A 20,843-nucleotide genomic window follows, 5' to 3' on the forward strand; every position below is an offset into this window, starting at 1 on the left:
TATACCGAATATTTGATAGGTCGAAAGGAAAAAGAGATTTGAAGTACCTGCAGTACTATGGAGATGGTGATTCCAAGAGCTATGCCGCTGTCAAAAACATGTATGGAAAGGACAGTGCAGAAACTGGAATGTATTGGGCATGTCCAGAAGCGTGCTGGCTGCCGCCTCAGAAAACTGAAGACAGTGCGTCGACTCGGTGGTAAGGGAAAGCTGACTGATGCCCTCATTGACTGCCTGCAAAACTACTGTGGTATCGCCTTAAGGGCTAATGTGGGGAACCTTTCTGGAATAAAAAAGGCTACCCTTGCCAGTCTTTTTCATTGCAGCTCTACTGACAAGCAGCCGAGACATGGCCTGTGTCCACTTGGACCGAAAAGCTGGTGCGGATACCAAAGGGTCGATGCACTCAGCCAAGGGAAATATGTACACAAAGGAGGACTCAACAAATTTATGCTCAACAAACAAACGATGTGCTCAACAAAGTTAAAACTGTCTACAGTGATCTGTGCTCTGATGAACTTTTAATGAAGTGCCTTCATGGAAAGACTCAAAATGCTAATGAGTGCTTCAATGGTCTAATATGGCAGCGGGCACCCAAAGAGGTCTACGTAATCTTGCCTACAGTAATGTTTGCCTTGCATGATGCTGTGGCACACTTTAATAATGGCAGTGTAAGCACCCTAGATATCCCGAGCCAAGCTGGCATAGAACCAGGGTACCACACGACGAAAGCTTGCATCGCCAGGGATCACCTGCGCATGCAGAATGCTAAATGCAAGTCAGCGGATGGGACAAAGCAGGCCAGGAAGAAAAGGCAAGCAGCCACCCGAACAAAAGGAGACAATAATGCTTCCGCAGAAGGGCCCAGCTATGAATCTGGTGAATTTTAGACCTGCATGCGAAGATTGTGACCCTTTTTACAAGCTCGGAAATCTTTGTTTACGTTTTTCTGAAAATAACAATTTGCTCCAAATGTTGCGACGCAAACTTTCGTAACGTATTTCTCAGCGTATACTTTGAACTGAGATTTTGCACAATGATTTACAACATATATATCTGTGCAGTGAACTAGAATAAAAGAAATCCATCGAATATTTTTCATTTCACAGCTGAATTCTCCAACGGGTTCAGTCTAAATTGGCTCTTTTCCCCCGTTTTTTTTTTTTGTTTTTTTAGCATTACTTCCTTGATATTCACTGCATAATATTTATTCTAGTTCACTGCATAGCTCCAACCATTAGTTACACAAATGTCAAAGCTTTACTGAATAAAGCCACCCATTAGTCACTTATCACAGCTGGCGTGGCTAGCACTTTTAACACAATTTTTGACAAAGATTACCTCCCAATAAATAAATATTCAATATTTTGCACTGTAAAAAGCTGGGTAAATTAAATAAGACATGCTGGTTTTGAGGAAAAAGTTATTTCAATGCTGCCTGCCCTTAAAAAAAATTTTGTTTTTGAGCGGCCTACCACCTTAAAGCTCATGCACAACACCACAAATGCCAACATGCTGCTTCACTGAAGTACATAATCGACAACTACGATAAAAGGGGTACCGACATGAAAGTGTTCACTTTTTTTTGCGTCAAATATTAGACCAAGTCTCTGAAAGTGTAACAAAAATGCCTGTAAGGGTGAGTGCGCCCCAAAAAATTAACTACCGCATGCTTTTAAAAGCTAGTTTCGATTCCTACAGTAACCTGACGTCACGGATGGATGAATGGATGGATCCGGCTGTGCCCTCTAAATCTGGCGGTGGCTCACGCCACCTAGCCATAAAGTTAAGTACTATCACTGTACGTTTAAGGATTGAATTTCACTTGCACCTCGATTGTAGTCACCAATCAGTTAGCCTCCTCCTGGTTATTTCTACCAGTTTCAAGTCTATTTTGCCTTCACTGCCCCTAAACCCCAATGCTTTGAAAAAATCTACAATATTTTCTTGCATTATAGGGCTGAGCCCTTTACAGAACATTATCAAATGTTCAGCCGTTTCCTCCTCTCCACACGCACTACATACTGTGTCTGTGCCTTCGTATTTTGCTCAGTACGTATTGGTGCACAATACACCCATTCTAGCATTGAGAAGCAAAGAGCTACCCCAAGTACCATCGTAGATCTTTTCCCTTGCAATTTCCTGCTTAAAAGTTCAGTAGGCCTCCAGTGATGATTTCGTAAGCATTCCCATCTTCCACACGCCCCTCTCTGTTTCCTTCACCTTCTTAACCGATGTTTCCTTTAGGCTTGGTATTCCGCTGTTGTCTAAATACTTGCTTGACAATTTTCGAGTTCGCTTTCTCCATTTAGTATCAACATTCTTCGTGTACAAGTAGCTGAAATTTTCCTAGCCCAACGCTCCTCTCCTATTTTTCTCAATCGCTCCTCAAATTCTATCTTGCTGCTAGCTTCCCTGCACTGAAACGATGTCCACCCCATGTCTCCCTGTACCACGACATCCTCTATAAAGTTACGACCTACTCACCGGCGCCACTCCTAGGGAGGCGTGTGGGCCTGAAAATTGGCGCGTAGGGACCAGAGATACCGCGAGGTGCCGCCACAAGCAGACGACACGCTGCCGTAGTGGTGCATTCGTATGCGCACATTTCTGCAATTTTCTATCTTATTTATAACGGGCCGATCGAGCAACCCACAGATTAACGAATCGAAGCAACACTCTAGCTGTGAGAAGCACCACGGTGGTTGGCTCCAGGATGTTCATTACAGTAACTCCATAGGAACTCGATCTGCATGAGCGCTTTTGTGTCCTCGTCTAAGCGCAGACGAGCAACATGCGGCACGCCACCCATTTGTTTTGCGAAGTGCGCCCCACCTAAACGCAGTCTAGAAGGTGCAGAAATAATTCGTCCATGGGCAAGACTGCGATCTTGTAACAAGTTGAAACCTGAAATCAGAGTTTCTGCGTCACAAATAAAGACGCATACGGTACTAACAACGCATGCGATGACCTGTGTAAGTTTTCACGCCCTGCATATCGTCCTTAAATAATACTACTTACGAATAATAATAGAAGGGAGTAGTTGTGCTATCGTCTGGCGAACGTCGAACGATCGATAGAAGCGCGCAATAACACCGGCGGATTATCGCAATATTGTTACAGCGATTTCTCGCACCTGCAGCAATTCGTCACAGTTATTGCCACTGTTCGAGCGCCACTGGCGTTTCCATGTATGTCTCACCGACCATGTCATCAAGCTTTTATCACTGGAGCAGCAAAATACAACACATTAAGGGGGGACATGGCGTGTGGAGATATTTTCTGTATTTGCGGACCAAACATGATAAAAATATACATGCGTATGTAGTTTCTCCTGCCGATTTCAAATATGCAAAAAATTTTCATTGTCAGTCAATTAATTTAGAAGATAGACAATGCTGCCACTCTATTGTTTTCGGAGACAATAGAACAGAAAGTGCTTATCAAAAAGAAAATATTATTGCATAGCTAGACAGTGCAATTAGCAATAAGTGCAATGCTGCAAGCAGATTTCAAATTAAAGAAAAACTACTGATTCTGCAGATGATGAAAGTTGAAGAGTCATGTCATGGCTATCACATACAAAGAAATTTAATACCTTCTAAATTTATATGAGCAGCAAATGGAAATTCTGCTCTCAGCACTTTGTAATACACAGATTGGGCTTTACGTTAATGAAAAAATGATTGCTCTAGCTGTTCTAGATTGCAAGATATCAACCCGACAAACTAGTAAAGTCACCAAAAAGCATGTTTTCAGAAAACTGAGAAAATGAAATAAAACTGATTCATTTACATAACTGCACTTGAAAATGCTCAGTATGCACCGGGCATGTAGTCCTTTTGACTATGAGTCCCTGTGTGGCACTTTTTCAGGGACTGGTGCATGTTCTCCGTTAATTGTCGCTTCTTGAATGATGCTGCCGTGAATCGTCGATTCTTTTCAGCCATGCGGATACGGCTTTGCCAGCTGGAGTTTAGGCTCAGCTCTTTCATAATGTCTTCTGATGCCTTTTTATTGCCTGCAGTGAACTTGAGCACTGCTTCTACCACAGCTGCCTCCACCGTGATTAGCGAAGCATGTCGCTAAATTGCTGCCAGCACCCAGATCATTGAGTGCAGGCATTCGCTGTTATTTTGGGTTTTCCCTCGCTGGCATCATTGCAACAGCTTTCTGTCTGACAAGCGCTCATAAATGGGAAGTAAGGCTTGGCAGACATGTGGAGGCAGCTTTCGACGATGTTTGGGAATGGGCTTCCCCTGGGCCTTTGCCGCATTTTGTTTGCACCAGGAATTTGGTCTAGGTGGGCACAGAGTGTGGTTTGCCACATCTTCATTGGATGTGATGTGATAAGTGGCCATCACTGCTGTGTGCATAGTATCAACATCAGCAATCTGTGTCTTCAGAGCCCACCCATAATAATCGGTGAGCTTGGAGATCAGGTCTCCTGTCAAGCGGCCCTTTCCCCCAAGACTCTCAAGGCCAGGGCCTTTGTGTTTTGCAATCAAGTTGCGCAAAGCAGTGCTCATACCCTTTTGGTCATGATTAATGCAGTCCTCTTTTTCCACTGGGATATACCCATAAACCTTATCTTCTTGTAGCGCAAGGTAACTGCAGCTGTCCCCGTAGCAAACCACCGTGGTGTAGTGCAGGTTGTGCCGCTCAAGTGAACTTTTGAAGAGGATGAGGGCAGCCTCAACCTCCATTTCCCCAGCCTTCTTGTCACTGTTTTTCTGACACTGGTGATGTTCCTTCCACGCTGCATAAGAAGGGTCACCTTCCTTTGGGCCCGACTCGCATCCAGCACAAAAGTTGCTCGAAACAACGAAGTCAAGCACCAGCCCGCTAAACAATTCTATGACGGTGCCAAGACCGATATGCGACGAATGACCGCGATTCATCCATGACCCATCAAACGACACCGCGATGTTTCCCATGTGGCCTATATTAAGTTCCGCGTAAAGTTCGCGAACTGGCCGCGCGCAGTCGCTCGTGAAATTGCGTGCAGCACGATCGGCCGCGGGTGCCAACTTCATCTTCACGTAGTGTTGCCACGTTTTTGTGCGAAGACTGCGACGACCGATGCCCATCAACGAGAACACATCATTCAGCGTGGTCTGTCTGTTCCCCATTGCCTGCATGGCATGCGCGGCCAAAACGTTCACAGCAAAAGGTGTCATGCATTCATCGCTACGTACGTGCGGCGAGCTCCAAAACGACGCAGTTGTGGGGCTATGTTTTCTAGAAATGCGAGTATCAGTCTGTTTTCTAGAGACGCGAAAATCAGTCTAAACCATGCGTTCTAACTGGCTAAATCACTTTGAACTGTCCCTGCTCTATTCCACGAGCTTTTAGCATTGACGCTGTCGAATCTAAGTGACGGGAAACTCGTCAAACGATATCCCAGTTAACCGCCGGCTACTCAACTTGCAGAATAGAACGCAGCAATACACCATTATGTGAATGGTGCTGTACCTGTTGTATCCTAACGCTTCCGAGTCCTGAACAAATATCTCGACAAACGCTAACGTTGAAATAGCACAAAAACAAGTCAACGCACGTACGCACCATGCAGAAAAGCACTTTGGCGGCTGCAGGGATGAGGGTTAGTTGTGGCGCCATGGCGTGATGTGGCACCTTTAAGAACTAAAAAAAATAAATAAACAAAAGCAAACCTGGCGACATGGGGAGCGGTGGCATGAGCAGGTCGCAAGTTTATAGAGAAAGTCGTGCCCTGTACCCTCTGATTTGGGGTATCCCCGTGTGCTCCCAAAGCACGCCTACTTATGCCATGCTGTTTAATTTCCAATCTTGCTTGAACTTCTGATTTCATGCACAAGACCGCATTGCCAAACGTCAAAAAACGTCAAACCCGGGACCACAACACCTTTTCAAATCCCTCTTACAACGTCATACCTAATGTAGTTCCACAGTGCCCTACTTTTCATTACAGCTGCATTCCTGGTGCCCTTAGTCATTACGTATCCTTCGTGCTCCTTTAGATACTCAACTCCATTATTTATTCATATGCCCAACTATTTGTATTTATCCATGATTTCTAGTGTGACTTCCTGTATCTTAGTTATGCTCACTACCTTTGTTATCATTATAAATCATGATTGCTGATTTTTCCCTGCTGAACTTCAAATTTAACCTATCTCCCTATTACCACAGATGTCTATCAATCCCTGCAGATCTTCCTTGTTGTCGGCTATTAACACTATATCATCTGCATATATCAATTCTGGTAATGACTGTTCTATGTGTTTTCCTTGCTTGGCAAAATAGAGGCTGAAGTCTAGTCGAGTCCCCTCTAATTTGGCTTCTCGTCCCTAAAGATACAGCATAAATAACAATAACAAGACGACTTGGTATACGCAGCACCACCAGGTGGCAGTATGCGCATGCACAAGCTGTGGACAATGAAAATGGACCCAAGTGTAGAAGCGGACGGAGAAGAGGCTGACGCGAAGTGTAGGCAATGTGAGGTCGAGGAAAAAAATGGAGAAAATTATGGTTGCCCAGAGTGAACTGCTGATGAGAATCACCGAGCTGGAGCCTGCGTTGAAGACAGGTCAAGAGAAAACGAGGGCAATGGGAGAAAGGCTGAAGTCCGCTGAGGAAGCACTAGCGAAGCTGAACAAAGGAGCGGCCTACGGAGAGAGCAGTAGAGAACCGGCAATCAGAACGGCGGAGAAGAAAGAGCAAGCAAGTTTGGAAAAAACAGGTTCAGCCGGTTCAATTGTCGCAAGGCCCAGCTTCAGCGAAGTAGTAGTGGGGCTGGGAGGGGACAAAGAAGCCGGCGTCACAGGTGCAAGAAACCCCCAGGTGCAGGACACTCCAGCTGAAAAGTCAGCATGTGATAATCGCCGGGGACTCGAACTGAAATCGATGCACAAAAGCAATCAAAGAGAGGGTAAGAGGTGACAAGAGGGTTGTAGTAGGGGCGTTCCCAGGACGCAAGCTGGAAGCATTCATGAGGCAAGCGAGTGCAAAACTCAAAACAACAACTGATAGACGAAACCTCGTGATAATTTCAGGCCGTTTAAACGATGTCTTAAATGGAGATAAAGCAGGACTAGCAACCACACTGGCGAAAGGGGTCGATAACATGCGCGCCACTTCTCCATAGGTACAGGTAGTGATATGCACGATACCGGAGGTACTGGTGCGCGACAGCAACCTGCAAAGAGCGGTTGTCAACGAAAACCAAGAAATATGGCGGATGAGTCGAGAGAAAGGCTTTGAGGTGGTGGAAATAAGCAGAGAGGTGCATGGGTGGGGAGGTTTTTCAACAAGACAGAATTCACTATGATGGGCGGCTAGGTCATGAAGTGGATTGGAGACTTGCAGAATGCGCAGTAGCTTTTTTGGGGGACACGCGGGCCCTTCGGGTTGCAGGATAGCTAGTAACGAGGAAAACAACCAGGGAGACTCTTTGACAGGTGGTATGGACAGATACGATTCCAAAGTGGCACCAGTATCTAAGATAGGTAGAGTCCGGGGCAGAAATAGACGTAGCCACGAGCGCCGAGCCAATTCAGACATAGGGTATATTGACATGCAGGGTAGCAGGAACAGGCTGAAGTGGGAAGAGATAGAAGAACTGCTAAGGGAGGAGAGGCCGATGGTATACAGTTTTGTAGAAACACATCTTAGGGACATGGAACAACCTCCTAACAATCCGGACGATGTGTGGGAATATTGTAATAGAACAGAAGGCAGCAGAAAGGGGGGGTGGTATTGCGGCATTCATTCATAAAAGTACAGACTGGCAAAGGGTCAAGCAGGAGTGCAAGGAACATATATGGCTAAAAGAGAAAGTGGCAGGGCAAACGACACTCCTTGGTTTCGTGTACTTGTGGAAGGGAGCAAAGGCCAGAGAGGAAAACCAGGCAACGGTAGAGTGTTTATCAAGGGACATTGAGGAGTTGGGAGGAGAGTGCGAGATAATTATACTAGGAGATATGAAAGCGCACTTAGAAGATATAGATGGGTATACCGACCCGACAGGCAAAATGATCATGGATATGTGTGAAAGGCATGATTTGATCATTTGCAACAGTACCGAGAAGTGTGAAGGGCAAATAACATGGGAGGTAGGAAGGCTGCAGTCGACGATAGATTACGCACTGATGTCACATAGAATGTATGATAAGCTCAAGGGAATGCACATAGATGAAGGTGGCTCCAGAAGTCTGGGTAGTGATCACAAAAGTATCAAGCTAAGTTTTGGAAGAGCAGTGAAAGTGGGAAGGAGAAGAGAAAAGCAACTACAGAAAAATTTTTATTGAGAAAGGCAATTAGAAATAGCTACTAAACAAAATTGAGAAAGTAATCACTGAGGATAATAAAACAGTGTGGACATACACGAATCTAATTAGACTGTTTGAGCTAGAGCTTAATAATGCACGAGACAAGTCACCCCGGAAAAGAAGACACAAACCCAAAAGTTAGTGGGATGAGGAAGTTAAGAGAGCCATAGCAAAATGTCAGGAAGCCTCTAAAATGCTAAGCAGCGGGGTGAACCGACAGATGATGTTGAACGAAAGTGAGGAGTCTTTCTAAGCTGTAGAAGGGATGCATCCCTTCTGATCAATGAAAAGATTAGAAGAAAGGGAGCTCAGTGGCTGGCAGAAGTACATAAAAAAGATAGGAAGGCAACTGCGAAATTTTGGGACCATCTAAACTCCCTTAGATATGAGACGAGCCTACAGCAGAGATTTATAACTACAGCTCAAGGTGCTAGGCTAGAAGGAGACGAAGCTATTGACTATATAAGAACAAGGGTGACAGAAAAATTTCAACAAAGTGCTTTATGCACCACAATAGACAAGGATGATTCAAGTGGCACGATGGCTCCACTTTCGCAACGAGAGTGGGAAAGGGCTGAAAAGAGGGTTCCTAGTAGTACATCAACAGGCCCAGATGGCATTCCAATTATGCTGATAAAGACATTAGGTCCGAAGTCTAAGCAGGCTTTGAGAGAGGCAGTGAGCAAAATAATAATCGATAATGAAGTCCCCGATGGATGGATACTTAGCAGGATGAGCATGATCTATAAAGGAAAGGGGGACAAAGCTGACATAAACAACTACCGTCCTATAACAGTGACATCAGTGGTCTATAGGCTGGCGATGCAGATTATAAAGGAAAGACTGCAGGCATGGATAGAGGATGACAGGGTGCTGGGGGAACTGCAGAATGGGTTTCGGAAACACAGGAGGTTGGAAGACAATCTGTTCTCACTGACGCAGTGCATCGAAATAGCAGAAAAGAAACACGGGCACCTGTGGCTAGAATTTTTGGATATCAAGGAAGCATACGATAGCGTGGTTCAAGAGGAATTGTGGAGAATACTGGACACAATAGACGTGGAAGATGTAGTCACTAATCTTTTAAAAGATATCTATAAAAGTAACAAGGTAGTTATAAAGTGGAAAAAACAGGTATCCAAACCTGCAGAGGTAAAACGGGGGCTTAGGCAGGGGCGTCCTATGTCACCCTTATTATTTATGATGTACCTACAAGAATTAGAGGCCAAATTAGAGGGAAGTGGACTGGGCTTCAACTTTTCTTTCGTCAAACAAGGAAAACTCATTGAACAGGCACTCCCAGCATTGATGTACGCAGATGATATAGTGCTAATGGCCGACAACAAGGAAGATTTGCAGAGATTGATGCACATCTGCGGTAATGAGGGAGATAGGTTAGATTTCAGATTCAGTAAGGAAAAATCAGCAGTCATGATTTTTAATGACAATGAAGGTAGTGAGCTTAGAATACAGGAGGTCACGCTAGAGATAACAGATAAATACAAATATCTGGGCGTATGGATAAGCAATGGGGCCGAGTACCTAAGAGAACACGAAATATACGTGACGACTAAAGGTAACAGGAATGCAGCGGTGATGAAAAACAGGGCACTGTGGAATTACAATAGGTATGATGTTGTGACAGGAATATGAAAAGGGGTCATGGTTCCTGGTCTGACGTTCTGCAATGCAGTCTTGTGCATGAGATCAGAAGTTCAAGCAAGATTAGAAATTGAGCAACGTGGAATAGGTAGGCTTGCCTTAGGAGCTCACGGGAATACACCAAATCAGGGAGTACAACGTGATATGGGATGGACATCATTTGAGGGCAGCGAAGCTAGCAGCAAGATAAAATTTGAGAAGCGATTAAGAGAAATGGGGGAGGAGCGTTGGGCTAGGAAGGTATTCAGTTACTTGTACATGAAGAATTTCGATACAAAATGGACGAAGCGAACCAGAAAATTGACTGGTAAATACTTAGAAAACAGCAGGGGGTCAAACCAAAAAGAATTATCGGTTCAGAAGAAGGTGAAGGAAGCTGAGACTGATATGTGGAGAATGGGCATGATTAAGAAGTCCGCACTAGAGATCTCTCGAACTTTTAAGCAGGAAATCGCCAAGGATCTATGATAATACTCGGGGTAGTTCTCTACTGTTTGAGGCCAGGACGGGAGTATTGAGAACCAAGACATATCGGGCCAAATACGAAGGGGTAAACATGGTATGCAGTGCGTGTGGAGAGGAAGAGGAAACTGCCGAACACTTGATAATGTTCTGTAAAGGGCTTCACCCTATAGTTCAGGATGATGGCGCAGAGTTTTTCAAAGCACTGGGGTTTAGGGACAGGGAGGGCAAAATAGACTTTAAGCGGGTAGAATTAACTAGAAGGAGGTTATCTGATTGGTGGCTAAAGTCAAGGCACGAGTGAAAATTAAACCCTTCACTGCAAAGTACGAATCCTCAACCTCACTATTTAAAGGAAAAAAAATCTAGTGTTTGGTTCATTAAGTATTACGGCTTGGTGGCGCTAGCCACCGCCCGATCTAGAGGGTACAGCCATATCCATCCATCCAGCTTTCCTGATGTATCTGCGTCCGCACGTGGCTTTTTCGATCATCTGCTGCGTGCCGCACGTGTGGCAACTGTAGCAGCAGAGAGGCACAACGTTGGGTTGCCATCACTTTTAAGGTGCAGGTTCTTTGTCGACAATCCAAAGTCAGTGAGCAAGTGAATTTTGCGCGGTACATGTCCGGAGTTAAGTGCAGCAGACAGTGTAAACTCTGCTAGACTGGCGTCCAGTTTCCACCACGACCCCCCGTCGTCTCAGTGCCGGATCGGACTGGTATTGGTGGAACTTGCACCTATTGTCTTTCGTTTCACTCGAGCAAGACAATTCACAGGGCAAAATATTGGTGCCATGACGACAAATTCAAAATCAAACGAGTCATTTGTTCTCTGATAAGCATATGTCTTGTATACCCGTGCATGTACACTATTCCAGACTCCGCTAGCTCGCTTCATGTATGTACGCAAAGGTTTACAATTTCGCACATCATAAATGGTGATGCTAACTGCATTTAAGCTATCCTTAACTCAGATAGGATTCAATCACCGCTCTGGCAAAATCACGACTTTCCTTTTTCGCGTACAATATCCTCCTACGCGCAAAAGAGTGAAGAAAGATGTCGCCACGATGACGTCGACATCTTGCGACATTTCATTCAACTACAGTGATGAACATGCTGGCTTATACGTAATGTTTTTGAGGTGAAAATTATTCAAACAGTAACTCATTCCTATGAACGGCACTGCGTGGTTTTCACGCCAGACGTACAATGCACATGTTTCAGCAATAACAATTTTGTGTTTTCCTGGTTTATTTTGGCCCGGCTAGAGTCTCCTGATGGCTAGATGGCTATCAAGCCATCAGGGGACTTGCACGTTCACAATTCTGACGTTTTAGGCCAATCTAGCTTTAGTATAATCTGGCTGAAACAATTTAATCGCTACTGGTGCTCGCACTTCGGCTTATTTTGACATGACGGCTGGAGTCTCCGCAATGTGAATATCGCGAGTCCTTATGAACGAAAGTGGATTTGCAAGATAGGGCCACAAACGTAAAGCCTACCTGGCGGGTAGCTTACATTATGTAAAGGTTTATGTTCTGTAAAGACCGGCGGATGCGCACATTCTATTTGGTACACGGTAACATTAAGAAGTATCCGTACAAGCTAAAAGCTCCTAGTGACAGCACGGCTTGAGCAGACGATAGAGACGGCGACTCGCAAGCTGCAATTTCTGGTGTTTGGGTGCTCGATATCATCACAACTTGCCAGACTCCTGCGTGAAGTCACCATGATTAGTAATGTAGCCCAACGTCAAGTTAGTGTCGATGACGGTAGGTGCGCCACGAGAAATTTTACTAATATCGAAACAAAATATCTAAACATTTGCTTAGCGTCACACTTGCTCAAAGCCATCTCTGTATTGTAAGGCAGAGTAAACTCGCCCCCGAAAAAACGTGTCAGTACCCTACTAGCAGGAAAAAAGGAAATAATATGCGCACATACACACACATAAAATTCCAATACAGCCAAAGAACAGAACATAAAAGTGTTGTCCAAAGCATAACCCCACAGAGACCGATACCACTGCAATTATATAAATATTTATATGTACCTGTTATTGTTGAAAAGCACAAATGAACAATAATGCTAAAGCTTTCTCATCAAAATATGATTTCCTGATATTTGATCACAGTTGCAAGCTAGAGACAGTAAATTGTTGCAGTGACCGTGTCAGGCACCAAACATGCACTCACTAAACCTGTTTTTATTGCAATATGCCCCCTCAGTTTACATAAAATAAACCTTGCACATTAGGTGTTCACATATGACATAAGCAACATAATGTGCTTCAGCAGCGATAATGCCCACATGGGTGCAGCTGACGAGTGCATCCCCTGGCTATTATAACTTTTTAAAATTTCTATAATGCTAAATGCATTTAAATATTAGCCTGGATGTTTCCATGCCAAAACATAATAATATAGTCCATGATTGTAGTTTCCACCCTGAAACATCAACTAAGTGACAGAAACTGAAGGCTACAGATCAATTCAGAGTACTTGCGATCCATCAAGAAACAATAGAAGCATTTTACCTCACATCCACATCAGTATGTTGCTGCTATGGGAAAGAAACCACCCACAACCTGGTTCTCTGAACAGAATGATATATCTCCTGATTCACAATGATAGCTCACATCATTTGAACAACAAAAGTGTGTCCAAAGACCTGGCTGATGAGAACACTTCAAATAAGAATAACTTTCATATAGTGCTTTTAAATGTTTGGTATGTCAGTGCAAGGTTATACATAAACAAGTTGTACTAAGCTTGAATAAAAAAAGCACATACTATTTACAATATATGCACAGCCAATAAAATGAGTGTGACAAAAGATAATCAACAGCAAAAAAGCATACAAGCATTCAAATAAGCAGAAACACTGCTATGTAGTGCAAACTACTAAATATATAGCACAAAGCCCTGCTACATGAAACACATTTAGTCAGCTGTGATGTTCAGGATCCTAAATAAATTTATGGCTTTATAACATTATTTTAACTGCATAAGGTTAATATTTAAAAACAATACTAATCTTAAAAATACATTGTAGAATGTATTAACGGGAAAGAGCAAGAATAGAAGGAAAGAACTTGACAGGACAAACCTTCCTTGTATTCCTGCCGTTTCCCACTTTTACAATATACAATATGTTGTACCAAGTGGCCCATCATACCACCATATTGATATTTTGGAAAAGATATGAGCAGATGCCATGTATTAAATGATTAAACTCTGAAGCTTTACACCAATAAGGAAGTATTGCTCACGCCCAATTCGACACAAAAGCCAGGTAAAGCACTGATGTGCAGCCTTTAATGGCAGGCAATAAAACTGTCAAGACTTCAACATACATGTAAAACATAAGCCCTGTTGTAATATAAAGAATATTATTTGTACATTACAGTTTCGATAGAATAGCTAAAAATTTTTAGTTTACGCTTGAACAATATTTTAGATATTTACTCATAAGTTAAGCCTTTCTCAATGTATTATGAAAAAACCAGCCAATTTCTCAGTTTAATATTACTCGTTACAATCCCACTGCACAAATGAAAGAACTAATCACAAGACTGGATTCACCACAGTCATCTAAATTGCAGTCTTTTAGCACCTTTCTCCCATATGCTTATTGGTGCAGGTCCAATTCTATATGCTTTATCAAGTATACGACCCAAGTGAAATGCTCGAATTTTATTGTTAGCTCCAATTAAGCATTATATTGCCATGTGCAATGAAGACTGCAGTGCCAGAAGTAGTTGTACCATTCATAATTTATTGTACATAGAGAATCCATGAGCACTACGTGAGAGTAAATATCCTCTGCTTCAGCAAGTGGCACAAAAACAGCATTAAAAAAATGCTCATAAGATGACTGACATTGGCTTGCATAACCAAGCTATGATTCCTTACAAAAGCATAGTGACACAGACGACTTCAGAGCTACGATTTGATAAAAAGTGCACTGAATGACAGTCGCTTTACACTAAGGGTTACATAAGCAAGTTGCAGGGATTCAAAGATGTTATGAGTCACCTTCTCTGGTTCACGAGTTCTCAATTTCGTAACAATTTACAGCAGACAGTTCTAAATGAAGCCCATGACAGAGCACAATGCCAAAATTTCACCTTCAGTTTTTAGTTCCTACTCCACATTTCAGCTGGCTTAGCTGTAGAGCATCTGTGCGACTAATACAAGTACTGAAGAAGATACAATAGTAGGCTCACCTGGGGCTTGCGATGTTTCGCTTACATCTTGAGAGTTGTCACTTGCAACATTACCCAACACAAGGTTCGACGACATGCTGGCTGTGCGAGTCTGTAAGTACAAGCCATCGACAACTGAGCCCAGGAAGGCGGCAAAAGGAGTAGGAACGAACAGTTTACATTGTTCAGTATAATGACTCGCAAATATGGTGCACGTGATTCGGTCCACCAGCGGCTTTGCTTCTTTGCACTACTTTTAGGGCTTTCTTACTTCCCCTGTCGTTATCGGCTTATCGGCAGTATTTCGAATTCCTTTAGGCTATTATTGCTTATTACAATATCATTCTGGTTGTTTCGGCTTCTCTAACGCTCTCTGTAGAACTCTTCCACTACATCAACTATCCTAACCATATTGGTTATGACATCACCTTTCTAGTCCATTAATGCATACATCTGATTTTCACCTATGCCCAAGCTTGCCTTCGCAGCTTATAGGCTTCTGCCGCTTGTTACAACCTGCTCAATTCTCACCATGTTATACCTTCTGATGTCCGCTACCTTGCACCTATGGATTAACTTTGAAAGCTCCGCTAACTCTATATTGTCGGTTGCATTTGAGGCTTTGATGATTGATATGTGGGGTTTAACGTCCCAAAACCACCATATGATTATGAGAGACGCCTTAGCGGAGGGCTCCTGAAATTTTGACCACCTGGAGTTCTTTAACGTGCACCCAAATCTGAGCACACGGACCTACAGAATTTCCGCCTTCATCGGAAATGCAGCCGCCGCAGCCGGGATTCGATCCCGCGACCTGCGGGTCAGCAGCCAAGTACCTTAGCCACTAGACCACTGCGGCGGGGCAACAATACAGCATATTCATGCTATCAATCAGGTAATAGAGAAATGCGTGGAATACAATATATCTCTACACATAGCATTCATAGAACATGAGAAGGCGTTTGACTCAGTCGAGACATCAGCAGTAGTGCAGGCATAACAGAACCAGGGCATAGAAGAACTCTACATAAACATACTGGAAGAAAGTCACCATAGTTCTCCACCAAGAAAGTGACATAATCTCAATAATGAAGGGTGTTAGGCAGGGAGACGCAATATCTCCAATGCTATCCACCATGTGTTTACAGGAAGTTTTCAGGACCTTACATTGGAAAGAGTTAGGCATGAGAGTTATGGGGAGTATCTTAGTAACATGCGATTCGCTGATGACATTGCCTTGAGTAACTCAGGGGACGAATAACAGCTCATGACTACTGAACTGGACACGGAAATCAGAAGAGTAGGTCTGAAAATTAATGTGCAAAAAACTTAAGTAATGTGTAACCGTCTCGGCAGAAAACAGCACTTTGCAATAGGTGGTGAGACACTGAAAGTTGTAAAGGTCTGTCTGTTTAGGACAGGTGTTAACCACGGAGCCGAACCATGAGAGTGAAATGACTAGAAGAATAAGAATGGGGTAAATCACATTCGCCAAGCATTCTGAAATCATAAATGGTAATCTGCCACTAACCCTCAATAGGAAGGTATATAACAGCTGCATCTTGCAGATACCTACGGAGCAGAAACCTGCAGGCTTACAATGAGGGTTCAGCTTAAATTGAGCACGACGCAGCCAGCAATGGAAAGGAAAATGATAAGTGTAACCTCAACCGACAAGAAGATAGCAGAGTGGATCAGGGAACGAACCGGGGTGAAGGATATCATAGTTGAAGTCAACAAGAAGAAATGGACATGGGTAAGGCACGTAGTAGATAGGCAGGATACCCACTGGTCATTATAAGTAACTAATAAGTAACGCACGAAGGGGAGACAAAGTTAGGAGAGCCGATGAGATCAGAAGTTCGCCGGTATAACGTGGCGGCAGAGAGCACATGACTGGGTTGATTGGCGGATCATAGGAGGGGCCTTTGCCCTGCCGTAAGCGTAGTCCGGCTGATAATTACGTTCGGGAAGACCACTTCTAGAGACGACTTCCAGCACACAAGGCAGTGCTTTTTTATCTAGCGACAATGATAGGGGCAATGAAGAGGCTACAAAAGGGTTTTAGAATGTCAAAGCTGATCTAATAGGTAGGCATTTGTGTGAAGAAAACTGGGCGTGCTACCACAGACACAAGAGAGAAGATTTTGTAGTGCCTTGACTTCTCTCTTGTGCCCGTGTTACCGCACCCAGTTTTCTTAACACAAATACGGTTTTGTGTGAGGACGATCGTCCGCAAATACACACAGTAAGAGCAACAGATAAGCATTACGAAGAACTCGGTATTGCATATTCAATAAAAGCCCGATGTTCATTTTTGTCTTACATCAAATGAGTGGCACCGCTTACATTGTATCAATTGAGACCCAGTTTTGCGCGGGAAAGATGCGCACCCAGCGTATGTCTGAGGGAACACTCATCAAAATAATGCGTGTTCCTAAGCTACGGGTAACGCTCAAAGCATATATTACTTACCTATTTTTTCCAAGACTAGCGCAGTTCTACCACGCAGGAATCGCTCACATTGCCGCACAGCAGACGATAGCAACAGCGCCCACAGAGTTACACAGGTTACACCCCCACACCACTCGCACAAACGCGCAGACCACGGCGCAGACAACCATAGAGTAAAGAATAAAGAACCAACCACGGAGGAAGGAAAAAGGTGGAACCACGGAGGAAGGTGGGTGGAACCAACGATACAAACAAACCAACAAACTAACTGATTGGACAGCTACTGTGTAGTAACCGCAACAACGCAAATAAAACTTTATAAAGGGAAGCCTATAATAGACGAATAAGAACACATCAGTTTATAAAATTTATGGATATTTTACTTAGATGTTATACAATTTTTTAGTATCATTGCAGTAGTTGACAATTACGGCAATGACACTCATAACCATCGGTCGATGATTCGACTACAGTGGCTCTGCAGTGGCTAGAATAAAAAAATGTGATGAGTGGCAACTGGCAAGTGGCAAGTAGAGGTGTGCGCCGTGCGGTCGGCGCGCCGCCGCCAACAATTTTTCGCATAGAGGAAGGAGAAAGTTAAAAAGTTTTTCTTCCTCCGTGGGTTTTTGCTGCGCTGTCGCCGCCGACGCCAACCGATTGGCGCGCCGCCACCGTCGCCACCGACGTGTTTTTTTAGCGCGCCATTTAAATAAGATTTTTTTTTTTTTTTTAGATAACCTACATGTAATTTTTAGCTTCTGTCACCAGCCTGGCCTTAATTCTGTCCACTTCGTTAACGCATCAAAATTGGTTCACCTGCCATTTCAAGTTAAATAAGTGAACAATAAAAAAAGAAAAAACTTCTCGAATCCCGGTCAATGACAGCGCCGATGGTGGTGTTTGGTGATGACTATCGACATTTTCTAGCTGACGAGAATATGTAATATGTGAGACGGGCTTTGAACAATGATGAAATGTGTGGAAAGTTGGTACTGGAGTATTCATAATTATGACTGTGCAAGCGAGCCGAAGAACGACGGCAGTTCAAATGCGAAGGGTGGGGACCAGAACTGGGGATGGGCAGGGTGGAAACGCAATGTGTATGGAAGACTTTGTTATAACTGAGGAAGGGCTAGCTGTTTAGGGCATATTTAAAAAAAATCATTTAAAAAACTGGACCACATGCACGGCCTTTAATAAAAAAAGAAAAGTAAAATGACAATTATTATACAAATGCTCTATCAACCAGAAACGATCCCCATTGTATTGGAACGTTGAGCAAGATCAACAATATTGGACGAAATGGTGATCACCATAAATTAATAATCACCATAAAAGTTTGTGTGAACTATGAACTAACGCACAGAAGATGAATGCGGACGAAACACTGAAGCGTGGGCTTGTACTTTCAACGTGCTTTGTCCTGCACACCATGCGATGCTCCACACCACGCTATCAAACCAAGTAATCTGCGTTTCGTTCAGCAGTTTTTATCTCGGACTTAATTCAACTACCTATAGATGCCAATTTGTCACAACCTTGTTTCAAAAAGGACGCCACATACGTAGCTTGCTCGGTGAGTTGGTTTATAATATTTTTGGAAGAACAAACTAAGGAGCTCAACCTGACAGGACATCGAGCGAAATGTTTATGGCGGAAAGCTCCCAAACCCATGTACCAGAGGCGCATTTATGAAAATAGGGCTGAGGCGTTCAACAGCTGCACACCTAACACTACAACGGCAAGAAGTGTGTCGAAATGGTACAAACAGCACACTGCCATGATCGACGCCACGTGCACCCGCTATCTAGCAACGCGAATTCCTTATCTAGCTGTAAGGACAACTGAAGAATCACTTATACATGCGTTGCACTTTGCCTTTCCTTTTTTTAAGGCTTCAAAATCTTCACGTTCAATCTATTTCTTCCTTTGCCGACGACACTGATATATTGGGACGCAGAGACTAGCGAGGAAGTCAGTTTTGTGCCTGAAGGATGTTCACACTCCCTACAGGTGTCACTAGGCCTCGAACCATTATAACTCTGTAGACATGGCCGCAAGACAAATGAATTTCTTTCAAATCGTTTAATGACATTGGCAAAGAAAAAAAAAGATTGAACGCGAAACTCGTGAAGCCTTCGAAATAAAAACAGAGTGAAGTGTCATGTGTGAGTGATCCCCCAGCTTTCTTCGCAGATAAAGAACCCGCGGTATAGATAGCGAATATACTTGGTGTATGGTTAATTGTATGGTTAATTGGCATGGTTAATAAAAAATGTATGGTTAATTGCGCAACTGTGGTTTATATGGCCTTTTTTAAGCATGTGCGTCTGGTTAATTTTTGTTGGCCTTTCTTTAATAACATTTAGTTTTAGGTCCAGCACTTGTCTTTTCTGTAACTACGCTGAATTCGTGTTTTTTTTTTGTTGGTTTCTTACGTAGATCGGTAAGGATCATCCCTATTATCGTCATAGCAATCACCCTTCCATTCTTCCTCATTCTCTCATATTTCTCCATCGTGAACGCACGCAAAAGGTCTTCATCAACGCGTGACGTGAATGAGAGATGTGTTTCGATTATAAGTCGGCAAACTCACTGATGAGCTCATCAGAGGAATTGAAAAACTCAGATTGAGGTTGAGTGATAGTCTGAGTGAGTCCGGCTGAGTTATACTTGGGTAAGCCTCAGTCCGAGTGAGCCCAGTTGAGTTTTACCACGGTGATTTTGAGTTCAAGCGAGTTCCTAGTTCGATTCAGCAAAATTTTGTTCAGTCTGGGTCTTTGTGAGTCCTATGCGAAAAAAAAAAGCTTATTTAATGTGGGCGTCTTTTTATTTTGCTGACCTATGGTTACAAATATTTAGTTTCATTTTATGGCGTGCCTTGTAATCGTGTATGTGCCGGCTTGTAAAGCAACAGAATTGATTTTCCAAATTGTAAATCTGTCTGATTCCCACACCCTTGGAACTCGTTCCAGTGAAAGTCCTTGATAAAAACCACTTGCTCATATCTTCGAATAAAAGTAATAACCTTAACTTAAAGACACGGAATTAAATGGCGACATAAAATGCACCACTGAGATGAGATATCAACATTAAAATGTTCACATGAGTAAGAAGCTAATGTATACTGCCTACTTCCAAAGTGCACAGCTATTTGTTAATTTATTTGCAGTTTCACGGAGCTAATGCCGTTTGCGTTGGCATGATTTCACAATTTGATGTTAGAATTTCCAACAAGACGTTTGGAGTTTATCCTTAAAAAACCCGTCATTTTTGGTGATGTTATAGTGATTTTGTGCCGCACTGGCTTCATCTTTAATGCTAATAGGTAATGTGTTTATAGAGTACACCGTTCGCAGACTATGACAAAGTATAATGAGCGATTTATGCTCACGCATGCTACAAAACTCGTATGATCTTTTCTCAGAGAAGAACACATATCGGAATAACGAAAGAAAAACCGAATAATTGTCCATAACTCCATTATTGTGTATCTAGTGTAATTCACAATTGTTTGAAAATAAATTAACATGGCTTTAAGAGTGCGGGGAAGCGGGCTGTGCAGCATGTTCTGGCACACATGCAACTCCCGGGAATTTCATTGCGCAACATCGTGATTTACATTGAGTTTGATCTACAATAATGTACACAACCAAAGGAGAATGAGCACTGTATTCCACCTTCATAAATAATGCGGCTTTCAGGGTGACAGAGCAGCACGATTCACAAGCATTGAGCGCC

General features: G+C 43.2%; 1 protein-coding gene across 3 annotated transcripts in view; it reads right to left on the reverse strand.

Moving 5' to 3' along the window:
* Positions 1–17,472, reverse strand: part of Rcd5 (microspherule protein Rcd5) — an 88,732-nt gene extending 71,260 nt beyond the window's left edge. For 2 of the 3 annotated variants that reach the window (XM_037426830.2, XM_037426829.2), the window contains exons 1-2: positions 17,124–17,289; positions 14,670–14,760 (exon numbers count right to left, since the gene is read on the reverse strand). In XM_037426830.2, the coding sequence (XP_037282727.2) occupies positions 14,670–14,745 (76 nt within the window). In that variant the 5' untranslated portion in view covers positions 14,746–14,760; positions 17,124–17,289. The other variant, XM_075876264.1, reaches the window with a different exon arrangement.
* Positions 17,473–20,843: the final 3,371 nt, after the last annotated feature.

Source organism: Rhipicephalus microplus, chromosome X (genome assembly GCF_043290135.1).
Source record: "Rhipicephalus microplus isolate Deutch F79 chromosome X, USDA_Rmic, whole genome shotgun sequence".
NCBI lineage: Eukaryota > Metazoa > Arthropoda > Arachnida > Ixodida > Ixodidae > Rhipicephalus > Rhipicephalus microplus.